Here is a 22,109-nt window from a genome sequence, read left to right as displayed (position 1 = left end):
TTTTTCTCCGTCTGTTATTGTTTATTATCATGCGGACAATTAACACGGTAATATTTTCACTATAGTTTAATACTTATTTGTTATTTCTTCCAGTTTAATAAGAATTTAATTTTTATTTAATTTGAATAATTATATAATATTATATATTACATATATATAACATCATACTATAAATTATTAATATCATAATTTGAACTGTTGTCCTATTCTATAGATCTCCTACTAAAATTATCTTCGTAAAAAAGTATGTTAAAAATAATTTAAAAAAAAAAATAAATTTAATAAGTACTTTACTAATGCTAAATATTTTTTCAAATAAAAATTAACCATTTTATTTAACTTAAATATCGATTAAGTAATACTAAAATGAAAAAAAAAATGAATATTTTCGAAGGATTAATATCTTTAACTCGATGTTCGTAAGAAAATCAAATATACAACAACCTGTAATTTAAGATAAAATGCCGATGAGATATCTTTATTGCTATATTTCTTTGTGTTTTAAGTATAATAAACTGATTTTAGGGTTACAACAGTACTTGAGCTCAAGTATAAGAGTAATATTAGGTATATAGGTAGGTATATATCATTATTTCTTATAAAGGTAAGTACCTACTTATCATTTTTTTTTCGACAGCAGTTGAAGCAGCTGTCCGAATATCACTACTCCACCGCTACCATAGTTTATTGGTGATATTAGTTTACAACAATACATTTGAATATGAGGAGTTGGTGCGATTTTAACCTACTACAAGTTTACGATTTTATTTGATTATAATGTGTACAGTTTTTGGGATTCGGAGCTGATTAAGATTTTTATAGTAACATTAAATTTTTCAGTGCATTCAAAAACCACAGTTTTAAAAAAAGTGCACATAATATGTAGTTGTATTATAATTTGTTATGTTGTAGATTGTCTAGTTATTAGTACTCATAGTCACTATGTCGTACACTTTAAAAACGACTAAAGTAACGCGTACGGAGCCAGAGGGCGGTCTCAAAATACCCGACACTTCTCGGCCGGGTTCATGGCGGATCCCAGCGGACACCGGAAGTCGTTGCTGAAGTCATCCAGGTTTAATAATGGGCTGATAATCTGGCCTTGTTTGATTAAATGGTATTTGGCGATGAAAGAGCTATTGAAATATCGATTTACGAGTTTGAAGCACTGTGCGTTGACGGCGCTCATCCAGATCATCTGTTGCGGTGTGTAGTCTTGTAATCCGGGCAGTCGCGGCTCGACGTCGTGTTGCTTGGCCCACGCGTTGTACGCGTAGTACGCTTCCTTGAGCCCACCATTGTTGACGAATAAAGAGTCCATCGCGTTGTAGATATTATCATCCTGTGGAAAATAAGTTGTTAGGTTAGATCGTAGGTATACAACGGTCGGGTCGATGGGTGAGATAGTTTAAAAATGCAATTTCAGTCGACAGGCATGAAATAACTTGCAGAAATTGTAAATAAGTGAATTATTTTCAAATAAAGTACTAACTAGTTGACCTAATTACAACAACGATCGATTAAAAATATATTTTCAGCCTTAATACGCTTTTAATTTATCTATATTTTATAGGAATAAGGGATTGTGAAGTAGGTACTCAAATACCAAAGGACAAACATGATACGATAAAATATATTGTAATGTTGCGCTATTATTTTATACGGTTTCAATACAAAATTATAATTTTATATTAAATCAATAAAATAATAAGAGTTTCGGTGTTTAGTAGTGATAGTAAATTGTGATATGAAAGATATAATATGGCATTGTGTATAAAGACAATACCGGAATTGTTGCCTATATTTAATAAAATACCTACATTATTTTGTTAACTGATCAGTGATCACTCTCACGTTTATCGTAACCAATTATTACTAATCGATTGCTTGATATACAGTTCTTAAAAATTTGAAGATATAGGTACCTTTTCGGGGTTCAAGAAAAATTAATTTTTAAATGAATTATGTTGCCCGAACACGCTTCTAATCTAACATTCAATATTCGTCGAAACGGTTGAGATTGTCTGAAGCTTTGTGTGGACGAGAGCAATATTATAGACACGTCTACCGGAATCTATCAACCACCGGTGTTCAGTTTCGTATGTTTTATTTTTTTAACAGCGCTATGCTGCAACGAGTAACGTTGCACCATGGGCGTAGGTAAGGGGAGTGTTTTGGGTGTTCAAATAATCCCCGAAATTAAAGATAAAACAATTTTAAAATAAATATTGTAAATTAAATTGAATGTATATCAAGATCAAAACCCCCTCTGAAAATATTTCCTACCAACGCCCATACGTTACACTACGTCAGCTTCTTATACCTTTTTAGTTTTTGTCGACAAATACAGTTTGTAAGTATTTAATATTGTGTGTTATTTTCTTAACTCACAGATAAATTCAACCTCGAAATTATTCCACAAAAGGACGTTGTCTAATATTCTTAAGCAACATATATTTTATTACACACACCTTGAGTATGATTTCAACATCCGTGTAATTATAAAACTGTTCCATGAGGCATATCCCTTTTTTCAAATAGTTGGACTCCATTTCTGTATCCGGCGTCCAAAAGTCTTTATCTGTCCCATTGTTAGTTTTGGTGATCTCAGCCAAATAATGGTTGATTTCTTTCCCAATTAACGTTCCAATTGCGCCGTAATTCATATATTGAGGACGATCGTTGGAGAAGAACGTGTCTTGCATGATACCAGCGGGAACGTCTATATACATTTAAATTATTTGTTTATCTTATAGTGAATAATTTATCACGGCTGTTGTTATGTAATGATTCACATATTTATCTATTAAATTATAAAAGTATAGTATTTAAAATTTACAAATCATAAGTATGTTGTATGTAAAAAAATTTCACTACTTACAAAAAAATGGTTTGATATAAAATAATTAGGCAGGTATATAGTATATATTGAAATTTTATTTACTTATACTGTTGTCATCAACATTATAGTCCATAATTGTAGATAATACTTTAAAGTTATCAATCCAATCTAATTTGTTAGCAATTTGTTGCCTTAATTTAGAAAATTTTTTATCAATATTGAATTTATTCAATTTCAATACTAATGTATAATAGTCTTCTTCGTGGACTTCAAGCTAAGAAAAAAATAATAACATATAATTATTAACCATATGCTTAAAGGATAATTTTTAAAAGATGTTATCATAATTATGTTATAGCGTGTAATGAGATCCTAATAATCAGCCTGTCACCCAAAAATTCAAAATGTTGAATTTAAATCAAACCAAAAAGCTAGTAACTAATTCGTAATAATTTGTAACTTTAGTCTTAGCCCCCAAATCGGAGTTTCCTTTTTCGGGCATTGGTATTTAAGAAATAGTAAATTATTTAATTATATTATAATTATTATATAATATTAATATATTATAATAAAAAAATAAATAAGTAAAATAGGTATGTGATTAATAAATATTAATGTATCTGTACTTGTGTAGTTGTGTCAAACAAGATGTGAAATACAATAAATAAAAAGATTTAATATTGAAATATTTCTTTAGACACACATTAAACAACAAAAACAATTTAATGAATTATATCACACTTATCCAGAACAATATTATACATATTTAAATACAATAGTGAATAGATGAACAAAATAATTTTAAATAACGCGTCAATAATCAACATTAGATACCCAGTAGTGGCTAGTAGGCAATAGGCATGAAGCATATCTGCATGTACATTGGTACACATTACTTGCAGGTATTATAGTATTATACCCTGATATATCAGTGTGTAATACACTGATATGTATAAGGAACCATTATATCAATAGCGACAATACCTTAATGTAGCACCCCTTATGAATTAGTTTGATTTAAAAGTTTGGCTTTAAGTATAAATTTATAATTTAGCGTGCCAGCTCAGCACCCATTATAGAAAATAATAAGTTTAGGGGCTAAGACTTAGGTTACAAATTATTACGAATAGGTTACTCATTTTTTTACTAATTTTTTGGTTTGATTGGACTTTAAAATTTTGAACTTGGGGTGCTAGGCTGACGAACCTCGTATAATAATCTCGTATGCTCTTTATAGTTAAATTCTATAATAAAATAAATTACATTTTCATAATACGCATTTAACTTGATGTCATCTAATAATTCAGGATATGCAATTTCAACAGTCATAGATTTTGCTTGTTCTATTGCCATTTCCCTGTAAAGAAAAAAACAAAAATAATAATTTTTATTGTCGAAAGACAATAAACGTATATGATTTAAAAATTAAACTTTACTTTGTTACATTGTCCATCCAATCAATTGTTGACAATATTTTGTAATTTTCCCTCCTGATACCGTTTATTATTTTTGAAACTTTCTTTTGAGCGTTTTCACCAAAAAACCGTCTAACGTACAAAGACATAGTAGCAACGTTAAGATGATATAAACACGAAGACCAGCATTCGTCCGATCTCTCTGATTGAGTTTCAATGTCTATCTCGGTTTCATACTTGAATTGTCTTGATTTCATTTTTTCAGTCAGAAATCTGACGGAAACCATGGTAGCTCTCCAAAATATGTAATTCGCTTGGACTCTGACAACAAAATTAAATTAATCTTCAAGATATTTCAAATGCGATCTTGACTCTTGAGTTGGTTTGTATGGGAACATTGAATGGCATATAAAAATAATTATTTATGTACGTATAATTACGAAAATGATATAGAAAATTAATTTTAAATATATTGACACTCGGATAATTAGTTATTACCTACCTACTGTTTTTTTTATATAATTGAATCAGATAATATTTTAGAGAAAATGACGCTTATTTTTTTTTTTAATATAATATAATATTTTATATTTATTATACTATATATTATATAGGTACATAAATTGATTTTTAATTTTTTTAAATCACTTTATCATTTTTATTATTTTAAACACAACTAATATTATACGAATTCTAGAAAATTATTAACCACTTTATAGATCAACTAATCAAATTTCTCCTAGAGTTTTTACAGTAAAGATTTAGAAATATTACTTTCTTTTAATGACTCAATAATACTGAATAATCATTACAACAATATAATATGTAATACGAAGAGTATATAAATAAATTAGATCTTTAAACTTAATTAGCTTAACTCATTATTGTTTCTATTACTTTTACCTTTTGGGAGTATTACTTAGCAGAGTTTCGAGGTCCGACAAATATTTCGGCGAAGTTACATGTATAATATCATCCTGTCGTATGGTTAACGGGTTCAACATTTTGTTCATATACTCTTGCCATGGTATGCTTGGGAACTTTTGTTGTAGATCGGTGATGTTCATCGGGTAATACAGCTTAGTGGCGTTCTGGCGCTCTTCCTCTGACAGCGATATCTTGGCAAATTCTACTTCGAAGTTCAGTGAATTTTTTAGCTCTTTGATAGCATTCAACCTTCTGACACCAAACAGCTCCGCAATATCCAACATGTATCTGTAGTATGCATATCCGAATTTGTTCGAGAGACCTTTCGCCAGGTACTTTGGATCAAGACCCAAGGGTGCTCGATCCAGCTAAAATTCGTTTAGGTGTAAAAAAAATACCAGTTAAACTCATTGTTACAGTTCTAAGTAACTTTGAATGGTTGAATATAAAAAATATTTAAAACTTGAAACGTGCATCCTTTGTACTATTAGATTAATACCTAGATTGCAGAACGAAGACACTTAATTGTATTATTATAGACATATAAGCACTAAACATTCATATTATAATGTACCTATAATGTTACATAGTTATATTATTCTTTGTATAATACTCATATATTATACATTATTTATATCAATACAAGTATAATATAAACAAGTCTAAAGTCATGATATGTTATATTAATTATTATATTGTTAAACTCGATGAGATTTAAACATTATTTGGTAGGATACGGTATCCAAGTATTATATAGTATATTATAGTATAATATGTATTTGTGTTTTTTAAATTAAATTTTTTTTTAAATGTGCTTGAAATACATTACGATTAGAAATATATAATTTTTATATTCTGTAATAGTAATTACAATTTAAAATCACAGTTCCTAATAAATATATTATTAGAGTTGTGTTTTGTAGTTATAATCCTATAATCAATACCTAATTGTCCCAATTGTTTCTTTCTATACCTACTGAATGTAGGATATTTAGGTACATAATTTGTGTAAACATAACTTAATGGAGAATCGAGATATAACTTATTGAGTCCATAGCTAATTAAATATTTTAACGCCTGTGGTAACCCGAAAAAAGTTCAGGAGCAGCATAATGTTGTCTTTACTTTCCCCGTACACACAACTTTGGTTAGGTTTCGGTTAAGTTATTCTATACTTTATTAAATTTTTGTATAATTTGTCATGAATTCTAACTTGCTAATATTATGTATATTTTATAGTATAAAATTTATACTATGTATGTTGAAAAATCGTATATAATATATTATATTATGTACACATGAAATATGTTTAATGTTTATATGTGTCATGTATATACAGTGTGAAGTTTCCATATAATGCATTTTTTTTTAAATGATTATAATATATATTTTTATTTGACCGTGAAAAGTGACCGTTTAGCTATTATTCACATAATGATAATAATTATTTTTAGTTTACATTAAATATTCATAGTTAATATCGCACTGTTTAGATTAGCTCACTTTAATAAATCGAGTCGTGCTGTTATTTAAATCAGTGCCGATTGAAAAAGACATGAAATAGTTTGAGCTATAGCCCGCCATTCTCAACTTGTACATGCTTTCCGTCCACGTAAACCCCGTTTCATTCCAATATTCGGCTTCTAGCACTGGCCATCCGCCGAAGCTTTTCAACATTTTCTCGAAAGGTTGTAATCCTTGTTCTTCGATTTTTTCTTTTTACAAAAACATTATAGCGTTTTTACCGATAATAATATATAATATTATAAATTAGGTTACTGTATATATATGTATATTATTAATTATTATAATTTTCGATCTTTATACCTCTGTCCATACAAGATTTAAACAGTGATTTCACTATTTTAATCGGTTTTTGTTCATCTGGTTGAATGCGTTCGTTGAGGACCATTTTTATTTTATTCGTCCTACTAGCCATTGCGAATTCAAGCTGCGTAATAACATTCATATCGTGAATACTATCTTTTATAAAATTACCGCATGTGAACTGATAGAAATCATCACACGGATCTACTGATAGATCCATATTTTTAAGTATGGAATCCGCTATAATATTGATAAATTTTAGTATTATTTAACGTATACAGAAATATATTTACCAATTAAATAACAACAAATGTTATTAAATTTAGTAATTGATCAAGTCATATATCTATAAATGATGCTTACCAGCTATCACACACCCGGGAGTGACACAAATTGTATTATTATTTTCGTTTTCTCTAATTTCTAACAGACTTCTTGATTTGCGAATTGAACCATTATTTGTAGTTAATAATGTATGGCTGTCTGTGGATATACAGAATCGGTTAAAAATATTGTTATCGTATAATCAAGTTAAATTACAATTGACTCCCGGTAACTCGAAATTTTCGATATGTCAAATACATACAATTTCCCTTCAAATACTAATAATACTGTTTATATAATCTTACAGACTTAAAAATTAATTTGAAAAATTTTCGATATCTTGAAAATTTAGAATCTGAACGGAGTGATAAATGTATTGATTTTATAATGATGTGTGTGTTTTTTTTAGATTTTGAACGAAGTGATGAATGTTTATTGATTTTACAATGATGTGTGTTCTTTTTTTTGTGTCTGTGTACAGCATAACTAGTCGAAATAATGCTTCAATTTCAAACTTTGGGGGTGGTTTCTGATGGCAAGGTTAGGTCAGAAGTAAACATTTTCCAACAGTTTTCAATAAAGTCGAGAAAAGCAAAAAAAGTTGTCTATATCTAATTTATATATGCTGTATAATTTTTTTTTTATTATACATATTACATGTTAAGTGCAATATTTCTGAAGTTTTTATAGTATACGTATACCTATTTTGTAATACATATTTTGCTAGAAATAGTATATTATTGGCTATTGCATGGTTATTTATGCATTTTTAAAATTAATTAAAATTAAATTGGTCGTGGATTTTATTCTTAATTAGATTAAATTTATTATAATATAAATATAAAATTGTAAATTGCAATAGGTACTACAATATAATAGATAATATGGTTATTCATAGTATGCATAATATTATATTATTATAGGTATATAACAGTTGTATAATACGTATTGGGATATTATAAAAATTAACACTATACTTTGATTTATCATAATGAGTTCTATTATAGTAAATAACTTGCGATTTTTAATGTTTTTTATTCCTATTTTTTTCCAACTCTATTGTTAAATTTGCTGATGCGTAAATGCCGAACGAAAATTTTATATAGGATAAAGCAAACGATTCATAACCCAAAAATCGAACAATGCGCAATGCACTACTGTTATACAAGTTAAGTCAAAATGAACAATAGGCGATGCGCAAACCATATACGAGTAATAAGTATGGTATTAAAATATCACAATTTAACAACTATCATAATTATAGTTTAAAAATTAAAATATCATGAAAATATACGCATCTGAAGAAATATATTATGTCCTAACCTTAAAATTTGATACACAATCAATTCATTTTATAATAATTATAAGTTGTTAAAAATTGGAATTACTAAAAACAAAATGTATGTAGGTATATAAAATATGCGAGTGTGACATCTCCTTAATAGATAAGAATATTAAAAAATGTTATAACTTATAACTTAGGAAATCACTAATAATAGTGTATCTAATAATATAATAATGTAAATAATAGAGTATAATATATTTTAAAAATTATAAATATAAAATAGTAACGAGTAAACACTGGACTAGTCTATAATACAGGGGTGGCCAAATTTTTTTTAGTTACGATCTTCTAAAAATATACTTCACCTTTGAGGATCGACTTCCATAGAAAATTTTTTTTATTAATGAATAACTTCACTAAAATTATTAAGAAACATATAGGGCGCGTGGCCCTAAAATAACCATCCTCAAATGTGAAGTATATTTTAGTAGATCATGACCAAAAACAGTTTGGCCACCCCTGGCGTAGAGTTTTATTAATTTAACATTAAATTGTTTAATTTTTACCAGTATTTTGGCAGCTGTTTATCAAATACACCCTGTACAGAGCTAGAACTAGGAGCGATGATGCAAATACCATTCCACCGGCGAGGATAATAAGATTCCGTTCTATGTTCGTCCTCTTCTTCCACCATGTCGATTTTCTGAAACGAAGCAAAAACTAATTATTCTGAGGTAATACAATAATGTAAATAATGTAGGTAAATTTAAGCCAAATATGTCAATATTTATCATATATTATAGTTATATGTTTTAATTGCCGATTATCATTACTGCAATTTCTTACACGCGATGAAAACAAATCGTCAATTATATTAATTATTAGCATTTAGTAGGTATATTATATTATTATTATAGCATGCACAATGATTAAATTTTAAGAATTAATCTCAAAAAGTGTCATAATATTTAAAAAATATTTAATGTTTAGGAAATACTATAACACAAATATTTACTGAATATTTTGAGTAGGTATTTAAAGTTGTTGGTTTTGTACAATGGTATGACAACAAAGTGGTTAATTTGGCATCGAATTTTATTACATCTGGAAATACAGATGTCGTCAGACGTTGGGATAAGAAAAATAAAACATATGTCGATGTCGAAAGACCTGAGATAGTACAAAAATATAATAAATCTATGGGTGGCGTTGATAATATGGACAAATTAATTAGTTATTATAGAACATTTATTAAATCACGAAAATGGACATTACGCACGATGATTGCTCATGCTTTTGACATGACTGCCGCAAACTGCTGGCTAACGTACATAAAAGACGCTGAATATTTTAAAATACAAATAAATAAAAGATACGATCTCTTACATTTTCGAATGGAATTGGCTAATGGGTTAATAAATGTCGGAAAACCAACTACGCCTAAATGAAAAAAAGGACGTCCTCGTACAAAAGATGATTATGAACCACCCAATAAAGCTTCTCCGACTTCATCAAATAGAAAAGTTGATGGCAAGCTGCCATCAGATGAACTTAGTCTTGATACGGTGGATCATTTACTAGATTTTGATGAGTTAAAAAATGCCACTAAATGTTTAAGTGTAAACTAAAGACGTGTACTCGTAGAACGCATATGTTTTGTTCAAAATGCAAGCAACATTTGTGTTTAGATGGGAAAAGTAAATGTTTCAGGGAGTACCATTTAAATGAAATAATATAATTTTACTATTTTTTTTTTTCGTTTTAAAAATACTTAGGTACCAGTGTTTTTTTTTTATTGAGTAAATTTGTTTTTTTTTATTAATTTTATATAGTTACTTTTAAGGAGTTTGTATTGTTTTAGACGTTTTAGATACCTTTTAAAATAATAATTAATGTGTAAATAAATATAAATGTGTATAATTTATTACTCTTATCACCAAAAATAGTGTACTAGCATGAATTTTCCAAGAAAATGATCGAATTTTTTTTTTAAATTTTTTACATATTATTAAGTCCATATTAACACATAATATTGAAAAAAAAAATTTTCTTAAAAAAATGTGGGTAGGTCTGAAAAGGTTAAGTTAGGTACACAAAAATAACAAAATCGATTTCATTAAAAACTAGTGTTGTGTAAAAATTTTAGTTTTTTCTTATTTTGATATATAATATAGGCTAATTTTAAAAGTACTAGAATTTTTCATCTTAATGGACTAAATAGATTAAATTTTTTACTAGAAAGCATCTTAAAATTTAATAATAAAAAGTATTTTTATTGCTCCAAAAAGTGATGAAAGTCAGAAAAATACACTGGTATTATAATTTATAAATTATAATCATTGTAAAATCAATACAATTATAAATTCGCTAATTATAGTAAAATTACATCACATTTTAGTTAAATATTTTAATTAATATAATAAATTCTTTTTTCTTTATATCGCCTATACAGTGTATCATTACAAAATAATAATGTGCTTTGAAATACGAAATATATTATTGGTTATATATTATACAGGGTGTGGCAGACAAATCCGACGATTTAAAAAATCTAAAAAAATAGAAAAACATTTTTTTATTAATAAAACTACACAAGTTTAATTTTATGTTATACATTTAAAAACTTTATTTTTTAAAAGTTGTGTCACGCAAATGCCTTCCTTGGTTAACCGCACATATATTATATATAATATATCATTATTTTTGTAATACGCTTTTACCACAAACGCACGCTGTTCACTCGACCAATGCCCTATGATTACTAAATTCCGGGTATTTAAAAGCGATAAGAACATTCCCGAAATCTTTACCACTTTAGCCCTGCCAACCAGTTCTTTTTAAATCGTCGGGTTTGACTTCCGCACCCTGTATATTCATGTGACGGTCGAGAAATATTTCATTTATTTAAAATCATCGTAAATATGGAAAAATGGTCATGAGTAATTATATAGCTACTTAACAAGCGATAAATCTAAACAGCAAAAAAAAAATAATAATAATAATAATAATAATAACACTAACAAATGCAACAATTAAAAAAAAAAACTATTAATTATATAAATGTTATATTTACTTGATTACTACGGGTGAAAGATTGGTCATTTTAAGAGCTGACGGTTATGATATAAAATATTATCATATAATATAATATACTTGCTATGTAGCGAACGGTCGACGAATCTTCGATAGGTACCTAGCGATAATAATAAAACTATTTAATATTAATGAAAAGTATAGTAATGACAAATATCTTATGATCTATAATATGTGTTGCTTTTTAGTTGGTATGCGATGAGTGGTTTGGTATTGATTGACAAACAATTATTTATTATTCAACTTTTACAATAAATTACGTTCTATAAAGTATTTACATTACATTTTATACTTTTTGAGTGAGTGAAAATATGCTTACCTGTATGTATTCCTAGTTTCATGAAAATTTTAATTTAAACTTCTAAATAAACGTTTGACAAAAATATTACATTAATTATATAATTTTTATTTAATCATCATATAGTACTACATTATAATACCTATATAAGAGTTACATTTTTTACATTACATTTTTATTACTTTTAAGTCAATACTAACTTACGTGAGAACAGTGTAAATAAGTTTTTTATATATATAATATTCTTAAAATTAATCTTATTATTTTGAAAATATCATTGTGTTATAATATAATATGTATAAAAGTTTTAAAATTTAAATCCTCCACAAATAAAAATTTTGAATCACAATAAATATATTATATAATATCGTTATTATTGTTCAGTTAAATTATAATTTTAAACGTTTGTAAATTTATAAAATTTTGAAGTATTGAAATCTAAGGTTAAAAAATTGAACACAAAGTTTTCCATAGGATTTCCTTTAAATAACTATAGAGAAAACTCGAAGCGTTATTATAATAAAAAATGTTATGAGCGTCTGAATTTTAAATATTTACGAAATCGCGTAACAATAACGATTTATTCTCAAACGATATTAAATATTTGTTAATTGTTATTATTCAAAAAATATAAGTCTTGAAACTTTGACGTGTTATTTAGAATGAAATTTATTCTGTACATGATTTAATTTTAAAAATAAGATTAAAAATTTAAAACATAAACCACCTTTTTCACCCCCCAGTAAAAAATATATCCTAGGTTGATAAATCATCTCCTTTTAGAATCGTTTTTCGTATAAAATTTAAAATTAAACTAATTATTAATTAAAATTTAACACATCCATTATAGTGACTTACTCTATGTTTGACGTCTATTCGATATGTATTGTATAACAGAGCGTTACGCACTTTTTATTATTTCTTTTATCATATTTTTTAAATTCAATTTTAGCGTTTGAAAACAAATAATCATTACTACTATATTATTTATCTTTGGACCTTTATCATAAAATGAAAAAATTGAAATGAATTTTTTATCATATGTTTTTATTTACTTTATTTTTAATTATTCGTTTTTTAGGTATATTAATTATCGTTTATTTGTATTACAATACAATTTGATTAAAATTAATATAAAAATTATATACAGTCGACTCTTGATAACTCGAAATTCTTGATATCTCAAATAATTAATATTCCCCTTCAAATAACAATAACACGTCGTAATGTTTAAATAATCTTTTCAACTCGAAAATTAATTTGACAAATTTTCGATAGGTATCTCGAATTTTCTTATCCAAGTTTAATACTAAAAACTGTTTATCAAGGAGATTATTCTTCATTTATGACTTGTTTTATAAAACCTGACCATTAGAGTCAACTAAATATTTGTAACTTAAACCTTGGTAACTCCATACAATAGATTTCAATTTAGTTTTAAATCGTCTTTAATCCTTTATCGTGTATGCGACAGTGTTAATACAGTGTTTAATGTTTATTATGGCTCAAAAATAAAATTAACAACATTATCACTTACAGAAAAATGAACTTGATTAAAATTATTGAAAAAGGTGAAAAGAAAAAACCTGAAATAGCTAAAGATTTTGTAATTCCAACGAGTACATTGTCCACAAAAATAAAAAAATTAAGATGTTATTTTAAAAATCTTTAATTTAAAATTAATAAATTAATGATTTAAATTTTTAACTTTATTTAAACTCGGCAACTTGGAAAAAAAATGAAACTAGGAGAATACTCTAATATAGAATTCTGTTTATTAAAATGGGTTTAACAATGTCTCGACAGAAGAATGAGAATGTAAGAAAACATTTTTTTTATTTCTTTAATTTAAAAATAAAAACATACTTTTTAAAAGTTTTTTATAACTCGAAATTTTTGGTTAGTCGAATTTTTTTTCCCCTTCAATTTCGAGTTACCGAGAGTCGACTGTACATCTAAATAGCTATAGCATTATAGCTATTATAGTAATTTATTTTACTATAAAGTATTAGTAACAAGGAATAGTTAAATAATAAGATAATTATGTCGAATTAATTTTTTTAAAAAAAATATATATATATGTATTGCATTCATTATATATTATACATTATTAATACTTAATAATTATAGTATAATATTATATTTAAATCTTTATATATCAAATAATAATTGTTGTTAAGTTTTAAGTTTTAAGTCGAATCGCACTTGTTATAGAACAGTGTGCATAAGTTCGTAGGCCATACGATACAAAATACTTTAAGAATATCATTGTGTATATTAAATGTAATAATTTAATTTGAAACATTATATTATGTTAAAGATACAAAATACCGTAAGTAATATTTTTGAATCACAATAAAATAAATTTAATATAGTTATTGTTCGACTAAACTTTAACTTTAAACATTTATAAAAGTAAAAATATACTTAAATATTTTTTTTGAAATATTTATGTATAAGTTTAAACTATTTAGTAAGAGTTTTGAACTCAAAAAGAGTGATTTATGGAGATTGGAGGCAGTAAGTTTATGAATTCAAAACCTCAAAAATAAAAATAAGACAAGCACGCAAATATTATTTATTATAAATTATGAATTTAGAGTTGTGCATATTGGAAATCATTTAAATGAAAAAAAAAACAAAATAAGCTTTTTAAAATTTTACTAATTTAAATACAAGTCTATTTTGACTGAAGTCTTGCACAAAAATACGTTTCACCTTCAATAAATATTCATGAAATAATAAAATTGAATATAATAGTACATACCTGTATAGTTGTCGATTTAAGTTAACTCAAACCATCGAAGCACAAGTTGCAATCGTGAAATGCACTAAACTTTGAGACATACCACGTATTTATAACACTTTAAAAACATATGTGAAGCATTTTGTTGATTACACAAAAACTCGCGATTATTCGTCATAGAACTCACAGCCACAAGAGATTACACACTGATTTTAAAACGTTGTGTTGTACTATTATTATGACTATTATTTATAATTGATAATGGCATTACTATTTACGGTTATAATTTTATCATCAGCAAATTTAAGGTTGTAATTCTTTTTAGATTCTGAACGAAGTGATGAATGTATTGATTTTACAATGATGTGTGTTTTTTTTTTTTTTTTTGTGTCTGTGTACAGCATAACTAGTCGAAATAATGCTCCAATTTCAAACTATGGGGGTGGTTTCCGATGTAAAAGTGAATATCCTTGGTGCATTATAGAGCTAAAAAGTTAACATTTTCCAACAGTTATAATATAAATTCGTACAAGAACAATACTTTTAGTTATTTTGTTGTAATAAAAATAAATAAATAAAAACTCAAATTGTTTTTTCTAGTTTTTATACTTTCATTGTTATATATTTTATATACATAATTAAATGTTCAAAATATGTAGATTAGTTCTATTTATACTAACATAAATTTTCCTTCTAATATTATTTTGTGGTAAGGATATTTCGACAAAATAGGTTATAACAATATTATCAAATATAATATAAGATTAATTAAATATTAGGTAATAAGTCATAAGTAATACTTTAATAAATGTAATATTTATGGAAAATATTAAATCAGCCTACTATAATACCAAAAGTAAAATAAAATTTATATCTAGCAATATTATAAAACATATCATGAAATATATTTAATGACATATGTTGACACACCCGTATCCTCTTAAAATCATTTTTTTTATAGATAACCTACCTATAGAACAATGTTTTCATAGTCTGTGACATTCTACGTATTATATTGTTGAATGATAAATAATATTTATTGGAAAGATAAATATTATGCAAAATCTGGAGTAATAAAAAAATTATTCGTATTTTTTAATAAAATATGAATCTATTTCATGTTATGTTGTTCAAATTTTTAGATTCTAAGGAGAGCGATGAATGTATTGATTTCATAATGATAGGTATGTATTTTTTTATTGTGAGTACTTTTTAAGAGTTTTTAATATTGGAAAACACTACAGTTTCTCATAAGTTTTTCATTTAACAATTAAAAGTATAAAAATTGCATAGTTATAATATTTGTTTTTAACTTTAAGCGTTTAAATAAATAATAACTATTCTGTGGTTTAAATAAGTTAACATTTTTACGTAATTCATCAAAATAACTAAAATGTTCAAATTGTTTTGTAGTTAAAAATGTATATAATTGTTGATGAAGATTTAGATCTAAATTCTAAAAATTTAATGCAATGGGTTCTGCTTTAATTGTTATTACTGGAATTGAAAAAAAAATGTTTCTATAAATATTTTTTATGAGCGTTTTAAGTTTAAACATGTTTTTGATTTAAATATTAGCTAATTCATAAGTGAAATAGAGAAATATAATTATAGACTATGTACTACTTATTTATTATTATTAATGTATATTTTAATTATTATATTACATTTCATTAGGTATATTCATTATATTGTAAATGATACCTAAATACGTATTTTACAATTAGAAGTAAATCAACAAGTATACGATTACTACAAATCAGAATAGTTTTTATTTTATTTTGTAATTCAAACCGATTATGTTCAAGTGTGCATGTACGTGTAAATCTGGACAACTATGCTTAATTGTAATTTTAGGTTTCTCAGTAAATTAACTGTGTATTATTAAAATATATTGTATATTATTATTATATAAAGTACATACATAGGTCATTGGTAATATTAAATAATTATTTATCATCGACGTTAAATAAAAATAAACGATTATCAGCATCGTGTAATTGAATTGATAAAAATTAATTTCAAACATTATTATAATAAAATACTCATTACACATTAAATTGGGTTCAACAATGTCTTGACAGAAATATGAAAAAATAAGAAAACATTTTTTTTTTTTTATTTCTTTAGTGTAAAAATTATTTAAAAATAAAAACATACTTTTTAAAAGTTTTTGATAACTCGAAATTTTTGTTAAGTAGAATTTCGAGTTATCGAGAGTCGACTATATTCATTATTTTTTTACTATAATTAGCAACGTCGTAGAAATTTTTTGTGGAATCGTATTACATTCTGGTCAGATAAAAAAAATCTTTTATACTACGAAATGTGCGGAATCGTGTATCACCCACACATTTATGAAGTCGAAAACTTAAAAATGAACGAGTATGAAAAAATGATTAATTGCGAATATAGAGTGGTGCATACTGGGTGTAATTTAAATAAAAAAGAAACAAAACATACAATTAAAAACTTTATTGATTCGTATAAAAACTAAAAGTTTATAATAACACCCAGAAAACGAATCGCACAACAATACGTTTCATCTTCAATTAATATCCATGAAATACATAATAAAAATTAATATAACATTACATACCTTTACAAGTGTTTGATATAAGTTAACTCAAATCGTCGAAGTACAATTAGTGTCAATCGTACAATACACTAAGTGTTGAGACACATTTGCGTAATTATATAATACCATATTAACGCACACGAAGCATTTCGCTGATTACACGTAGATATTTGTTACAATTAAATTATACAAATGATAAAGGTCATACGTAAAAAACAATAAAATAATATGGTGTTATATCGATGAGAAAACCATTCGTTGTTTAGTTTTCAGTATTGTAATAAGTATATTTCAAATACATGATTTTTTTAAACTTTAAAGTATTAAAAAAAAAAAAAAACAAAAAAAACAAAACAAAAGCACAATTATTAACTGTAAAGTTTTTGATAAGACACTATCGAGCGATGTTAGGTTAGAGGAATAAAAATGGTGATGTTGTAACATTTATTTGTGTATGTTTATTTTTTATATATATTTTATATTTACGGTGATCATAAGTGTACTGCAAAAGAATCATGACACCGTCACAGTGTCACACTCCAAAATTCCAACTACCACTTTTGCCACAATCACATGTTTTAAATTATTATCATTTACGAGTATTAGTTAATATTTAAATTCAACTGACCAATCATTAGATTTTCGAAAAAGTTGATCTATCAGACTATATTATTATAGTTATTATCAAGTTTATTTTATGATATATATAATATATATATTATATTGCTATTATATTGTGATTTGTTTTACTACAAAGTATTAGTAATAACTAATAAGGAATAATTAAATTTAAAATATATTAAATTAATTTTTATCAAAAAAAAATATTGCATTCATTGTATATCATATAATAATATTTATTAACTTTTTAAGTTTTAAGTCAAAACGGAATTGCTGTAGAACAGCGTGAAAAGGTTTGTAGGCCTAACGATACAAATTGGCAACTGCTTAAAATTATCTAAATACCTATTTTAAGAATGTAATTGTGCATATTAAAATATATAATAATATAATTTTTTTCAATGATAAACGTATTATTTTATTTTATTTCAAATTCACGTATAGCACTATTATATCACGTGACATGAGTATTTTGATGAGGATACAACATAGTTTTAGATTAATTAATTATACACAACATCAAGATGATTTAAATATAATGCGTTATGGTCATATAAATATTGTTTTGTAAAGGTATATATTAGTATATCACAATGCAATTATTGCTTTATCAGAAAAAAATATGCGTTTGTATTTAATTAAATTATGTTTTCGCTAATTATCGATCGTTATGTAAATATAGTTTGGTAGGTTAACTGTATATAGTTTACAGTGTGATATAAGCTTGAAAAAATTTCAAATAAATGAAGAATGTTATATAAAAATTATACTTTGGACAGATATTTTTAAATTTTAATTATTTTAAATAAGTGTATAGAAGAGATTATAATATTGACTTATTATTGTATGCTATATTTTTATATTTTAATGTTTGCATAGGCGTAACTTGGACTCTTTTCGCGTGAGGGCAAAAATAATTTTTGTAGCAAATGAACATAATATTAGGTACGACTGTGCTATACGCCCCAGAACAGTCTGCAATTAACTATTATAATAGTAGAGTTCAGTTTGTAGGGGCAATGCCCCCACTAATTTTTTGTTATGGGGGCAGTTGTTCCCATTCATCTCCACCAAGTTTGACATTGCTTTTGAAATGTCGTGGAAAATCTAATGATTTAAAATATGATCGTTTATCTATAATTATAAAATTCGGAAATAATAACTGGAATTGTTCATTATTCAATATTCTAGAAAAATTGAGATAGAGTATACCTGGTGAACCGCAGTGTATAAGAATAGGTATAACTAATCGCTCTTTATGCATATTGGCTATATATATATATATAATACAATAGTGTTAAAGCTATTTACTGCAATTCGTAAACTTCATTAAGTATATTGATTATTTTCTAATTCTCGAATGAATCTATCCTGCAATAACATTATGAATATTATATTTCGATGAACAATCTCTGAATCTTATTTAGTTATTTATAATATAGGTATTATTAAAATATATTATATGACCTTATAACATTGATACAAAATTATTGTCACCGGAAGGTAGGCTTGTTGTCGAGTTGAAACTTGAAAGTGTTTATTACTTGACAATTTAAGTACAGAAAATGTAGAGTACTTGTGTATACATTTTTTTTGTTTGAATAAATTATAAATTATAAAGTAAGCGATTTTTGCCTATCGACCTTTTAGTGGTCGAAATCAAACATGTGCGGTTTTTGGATACAACAATTTTAAAAATTATGCGGTTTTAATCTATTAAATGTGTATGGTTTTAACCTACCAAAAGTGTGCGGTTTTAACCTACTGAAAGTGTGCGGTTTTGTTCTGTATTTTATCGCATGTGTGCGACGTAGGGCTCTGCATGGTCCGGTCAAGAACGATGTGGACCAGACCGGACCGGACTACGGTCCGGTCTTTTTCGGTCTATGTGATTTAAAATTTAATGTGGTTCGGTCCGGACCGGTCCAATCCGTCTTCAATTTAAATTCGGTCTATATGGTCCGGTCTAGTGATATTAACTAAATACATTTTTTATATTAAGTGGTAAAATAAATAACATAATAATAATATTAGTTATGTTATTTTAATTTAGATTAAAATGTTTTGGAACACCAAAATAGTTCGTCACGTTTCGTCTTTGTGGTTTAAAATTTAACGTGGTTCGGTTCGGTCCGGTCCAATCCTGGTATTTGTAAAAAGTTATCAGTCCGGTCCGGTCCTACTTTCTTTTTATTTGTCCGACCCGGTCCGGTCTATAAAAAAACAGACCGTGCAGAGCTCTAGACTGTGTGGTTTTAGGAGTTAACGATAATATATACTTATTCCATCGTTTCTTAAACTTTTTTATACATGGAACCCTTTTAGGTTCTGTTTTTTTATATGGTTGTAACTTAAAAACAAATCACTGTAAATACTTGAAATTTTCATAAAATATTAATATTAGTGTTATCTATATACAGTTAAATTATAGTAGCTATAAAGAAAACTCGAAGCATCATTATAGGAAAAATTTTAAGTGCGTCTGAATTTTAAATTTTTACGAAAGAGCGTAATGATAACGATTTATCCTCAAACGATATTAAATATTTGTTATTATTCAAAAAGTATAAATCTACTTGAACATTTCATCAATTATTTAGCCATTTTCTTTACATGATTTAATTTTCAAAATATTTCACTTCTTTAAATGCTATTTATAGGCATTTGAAATATTCGTTTTTGTTTATTTTTTTTTCATAAATAACGATACATTTTTTTTTGGATGAGTCAAAATACTTAATACTTTAATATAAAGTTCCTCTTGAGTTATTCTTATAGTGATTTAAAAATTATAACAATACATATGCACAATTTTTTTTATTAGCATTTAAAGTTCAAATATTGACAAAAATTCGTTAAAATCATAAATATTTGCAAATTATTTTGTAGGTATAATTCATAAAATTTTTTGTATAAGTAGCTAAGAGTTGAAAATTTAATACAAGATTATCCATAAGTTTGGCTTACAATAATTATAAACGAACTTAAATTTTGGTGTATTCAGGCCATTAAAACACAAACCACCTTTTTCACCAACTATTGGAAATTATATCTTAGGCTGACAAATCATCTTCGTTCAGAATCGTTTTTCGAATACAATGATACCTACCTCTCATTGGATTCAAATTAAATACATCAATTGATACCTCACTTGACCGAATTTTTTATTTTCACATTTATCGCGGAACCCCTACGTTTTTTTTTTAGATTTTTATCTATTTTTATTTAGCTTTCAACTATAGCCCCTACTTTGTTTCAATAGTTTTAATGAGTAAACTATTCTTTCCTATAGCCTCTTCTAATCTTCAATTAGATTCTTTAAAGTAAATTTCTTGAAATGTTGAAAAAAAACACTTAAGTTTCGTGGAACCCTGGAGTGATCTTCGCGGCGAAACTTTATACCAGTATTGATTAGGTTTATCTATCCAAATTCTGTTTTACATACAAGGATTAAATACATATTTGATATTAGCTCGATTCAATCTTGTACAATAGATATGTAGTCATATGAACGTATAGGAAACCATTATCACTGTTGCAAGTTGAATGTATATATTTATATATATATAACATATAACATATATATATATATATGTTACTAAGTATTTAAATTTATATAGTGATAATCTGATCTAACCAGTTGTATTATTAATATGATATTACCGTTTAAGGTTCACCTCAATAGTAATAGGGTAAGTACCTAGATATTTTACCTTTTGAACTGAAAAACAGAAGTGCATTTGCTAATTACACTTATGATTTATGGTTATAACTTATTAGTTATTAATTATTATACTACATATAAGTTAGGTATAAAAAATACTTAACACTATATTTTTAATCTAAAATCTAAAGCCTAGACATAATATCATAACCTAACACATTTTTACCAAAGTTTACCAAAAACTTTGTTTCTAAATTTTGTTTTTAATTATGATGTATGCGTGTCATCCAAAATTAAAAAGTATGAATGTTTAAAAAGAAAAAATTGTTATAATATCATACAAATGTTAATATGTAAAAAAAAGTAGAATTATTATGTAATTATTGTAATGAGTATTTAGCTATGTTATTTCTTTTACATATGTTTTAATAAGTATACAAATATTACAATTTACAAGTAGTATTTTTAAATACAACAACCTTAAAAAAG

The 22,109-nt window shown here is 25.9% G+C and overlaps 1 protein-coding gene across 2 annotated transcripts; it reads right to left on the bottom strand.

Annotated features, from left to right (window-relative positions):
- Nucleotides 1-450: 450 nt before the first annotated feature.
- LOC114127540 (neprilysin-2-like) lies at nt 451-14,935 on the bottom strand. 2 transcript variants are annotated; one of them, XM_027991805.2, is made up of 12 exons: nt 14,779-14,935; nt 11,694-11,813; nt 9,187-9,323; nt 7,375-7,494; nt 7,012-7,251; nt 6,688-6,899; nt 5,161-5,552; nt 4,279-4,578; nt 4,106-4,199; nt 2,945-3,116; nt 2,472-2,722; nt 451-1,342 (listed from the first exon to the last, which is right to left on the bottom strand). In XM_027991805.2, exons 2-12 carry the CDS (start codon nt 11,720-11,722, stop codon nt 998-1,000), a joined length of 2,292 nt encoding a protein of 763 aa, XP_027847606.2. In that variant the 5' UTR covers nt 11,723-11,813; nt 14,779-14,935; the 3' UTR covers nt 451-997. The 2 variants fall into 2 exon arrangements, with proteins under 2 accessions (XP_027847606.2, XP_050062351.1); XM_050206394.1 differs by lacking the exon at nt 11,694-11,813 and having other exon boundaries at nt 14,779-14,878.
- Between the last annotated feature and the right edge of the window lie 7,174 nt (nt 14,936-22,109).

The sequence above is a fragment of the Aphis gossypii genome, chromosome X (genome assembly GCF_020184175.1).
Source record: "Aphis gossypii isolate Hap1 chromosome X, ASM2018417v2, whole genome shotgun sequence".
In the NCBI taxonomy this organism is placed as follows: Eukaryota; Metazoa; Arthropoda; class Insecta; order Hemiptera; family Aphididae; genus Aphis; species Aphis gossypii.
The sequence above is the reverse complement of the archived record's forward strand: the minus strand, read 5'-3'. Positions and strand labels throughout refer to the sequence as shown.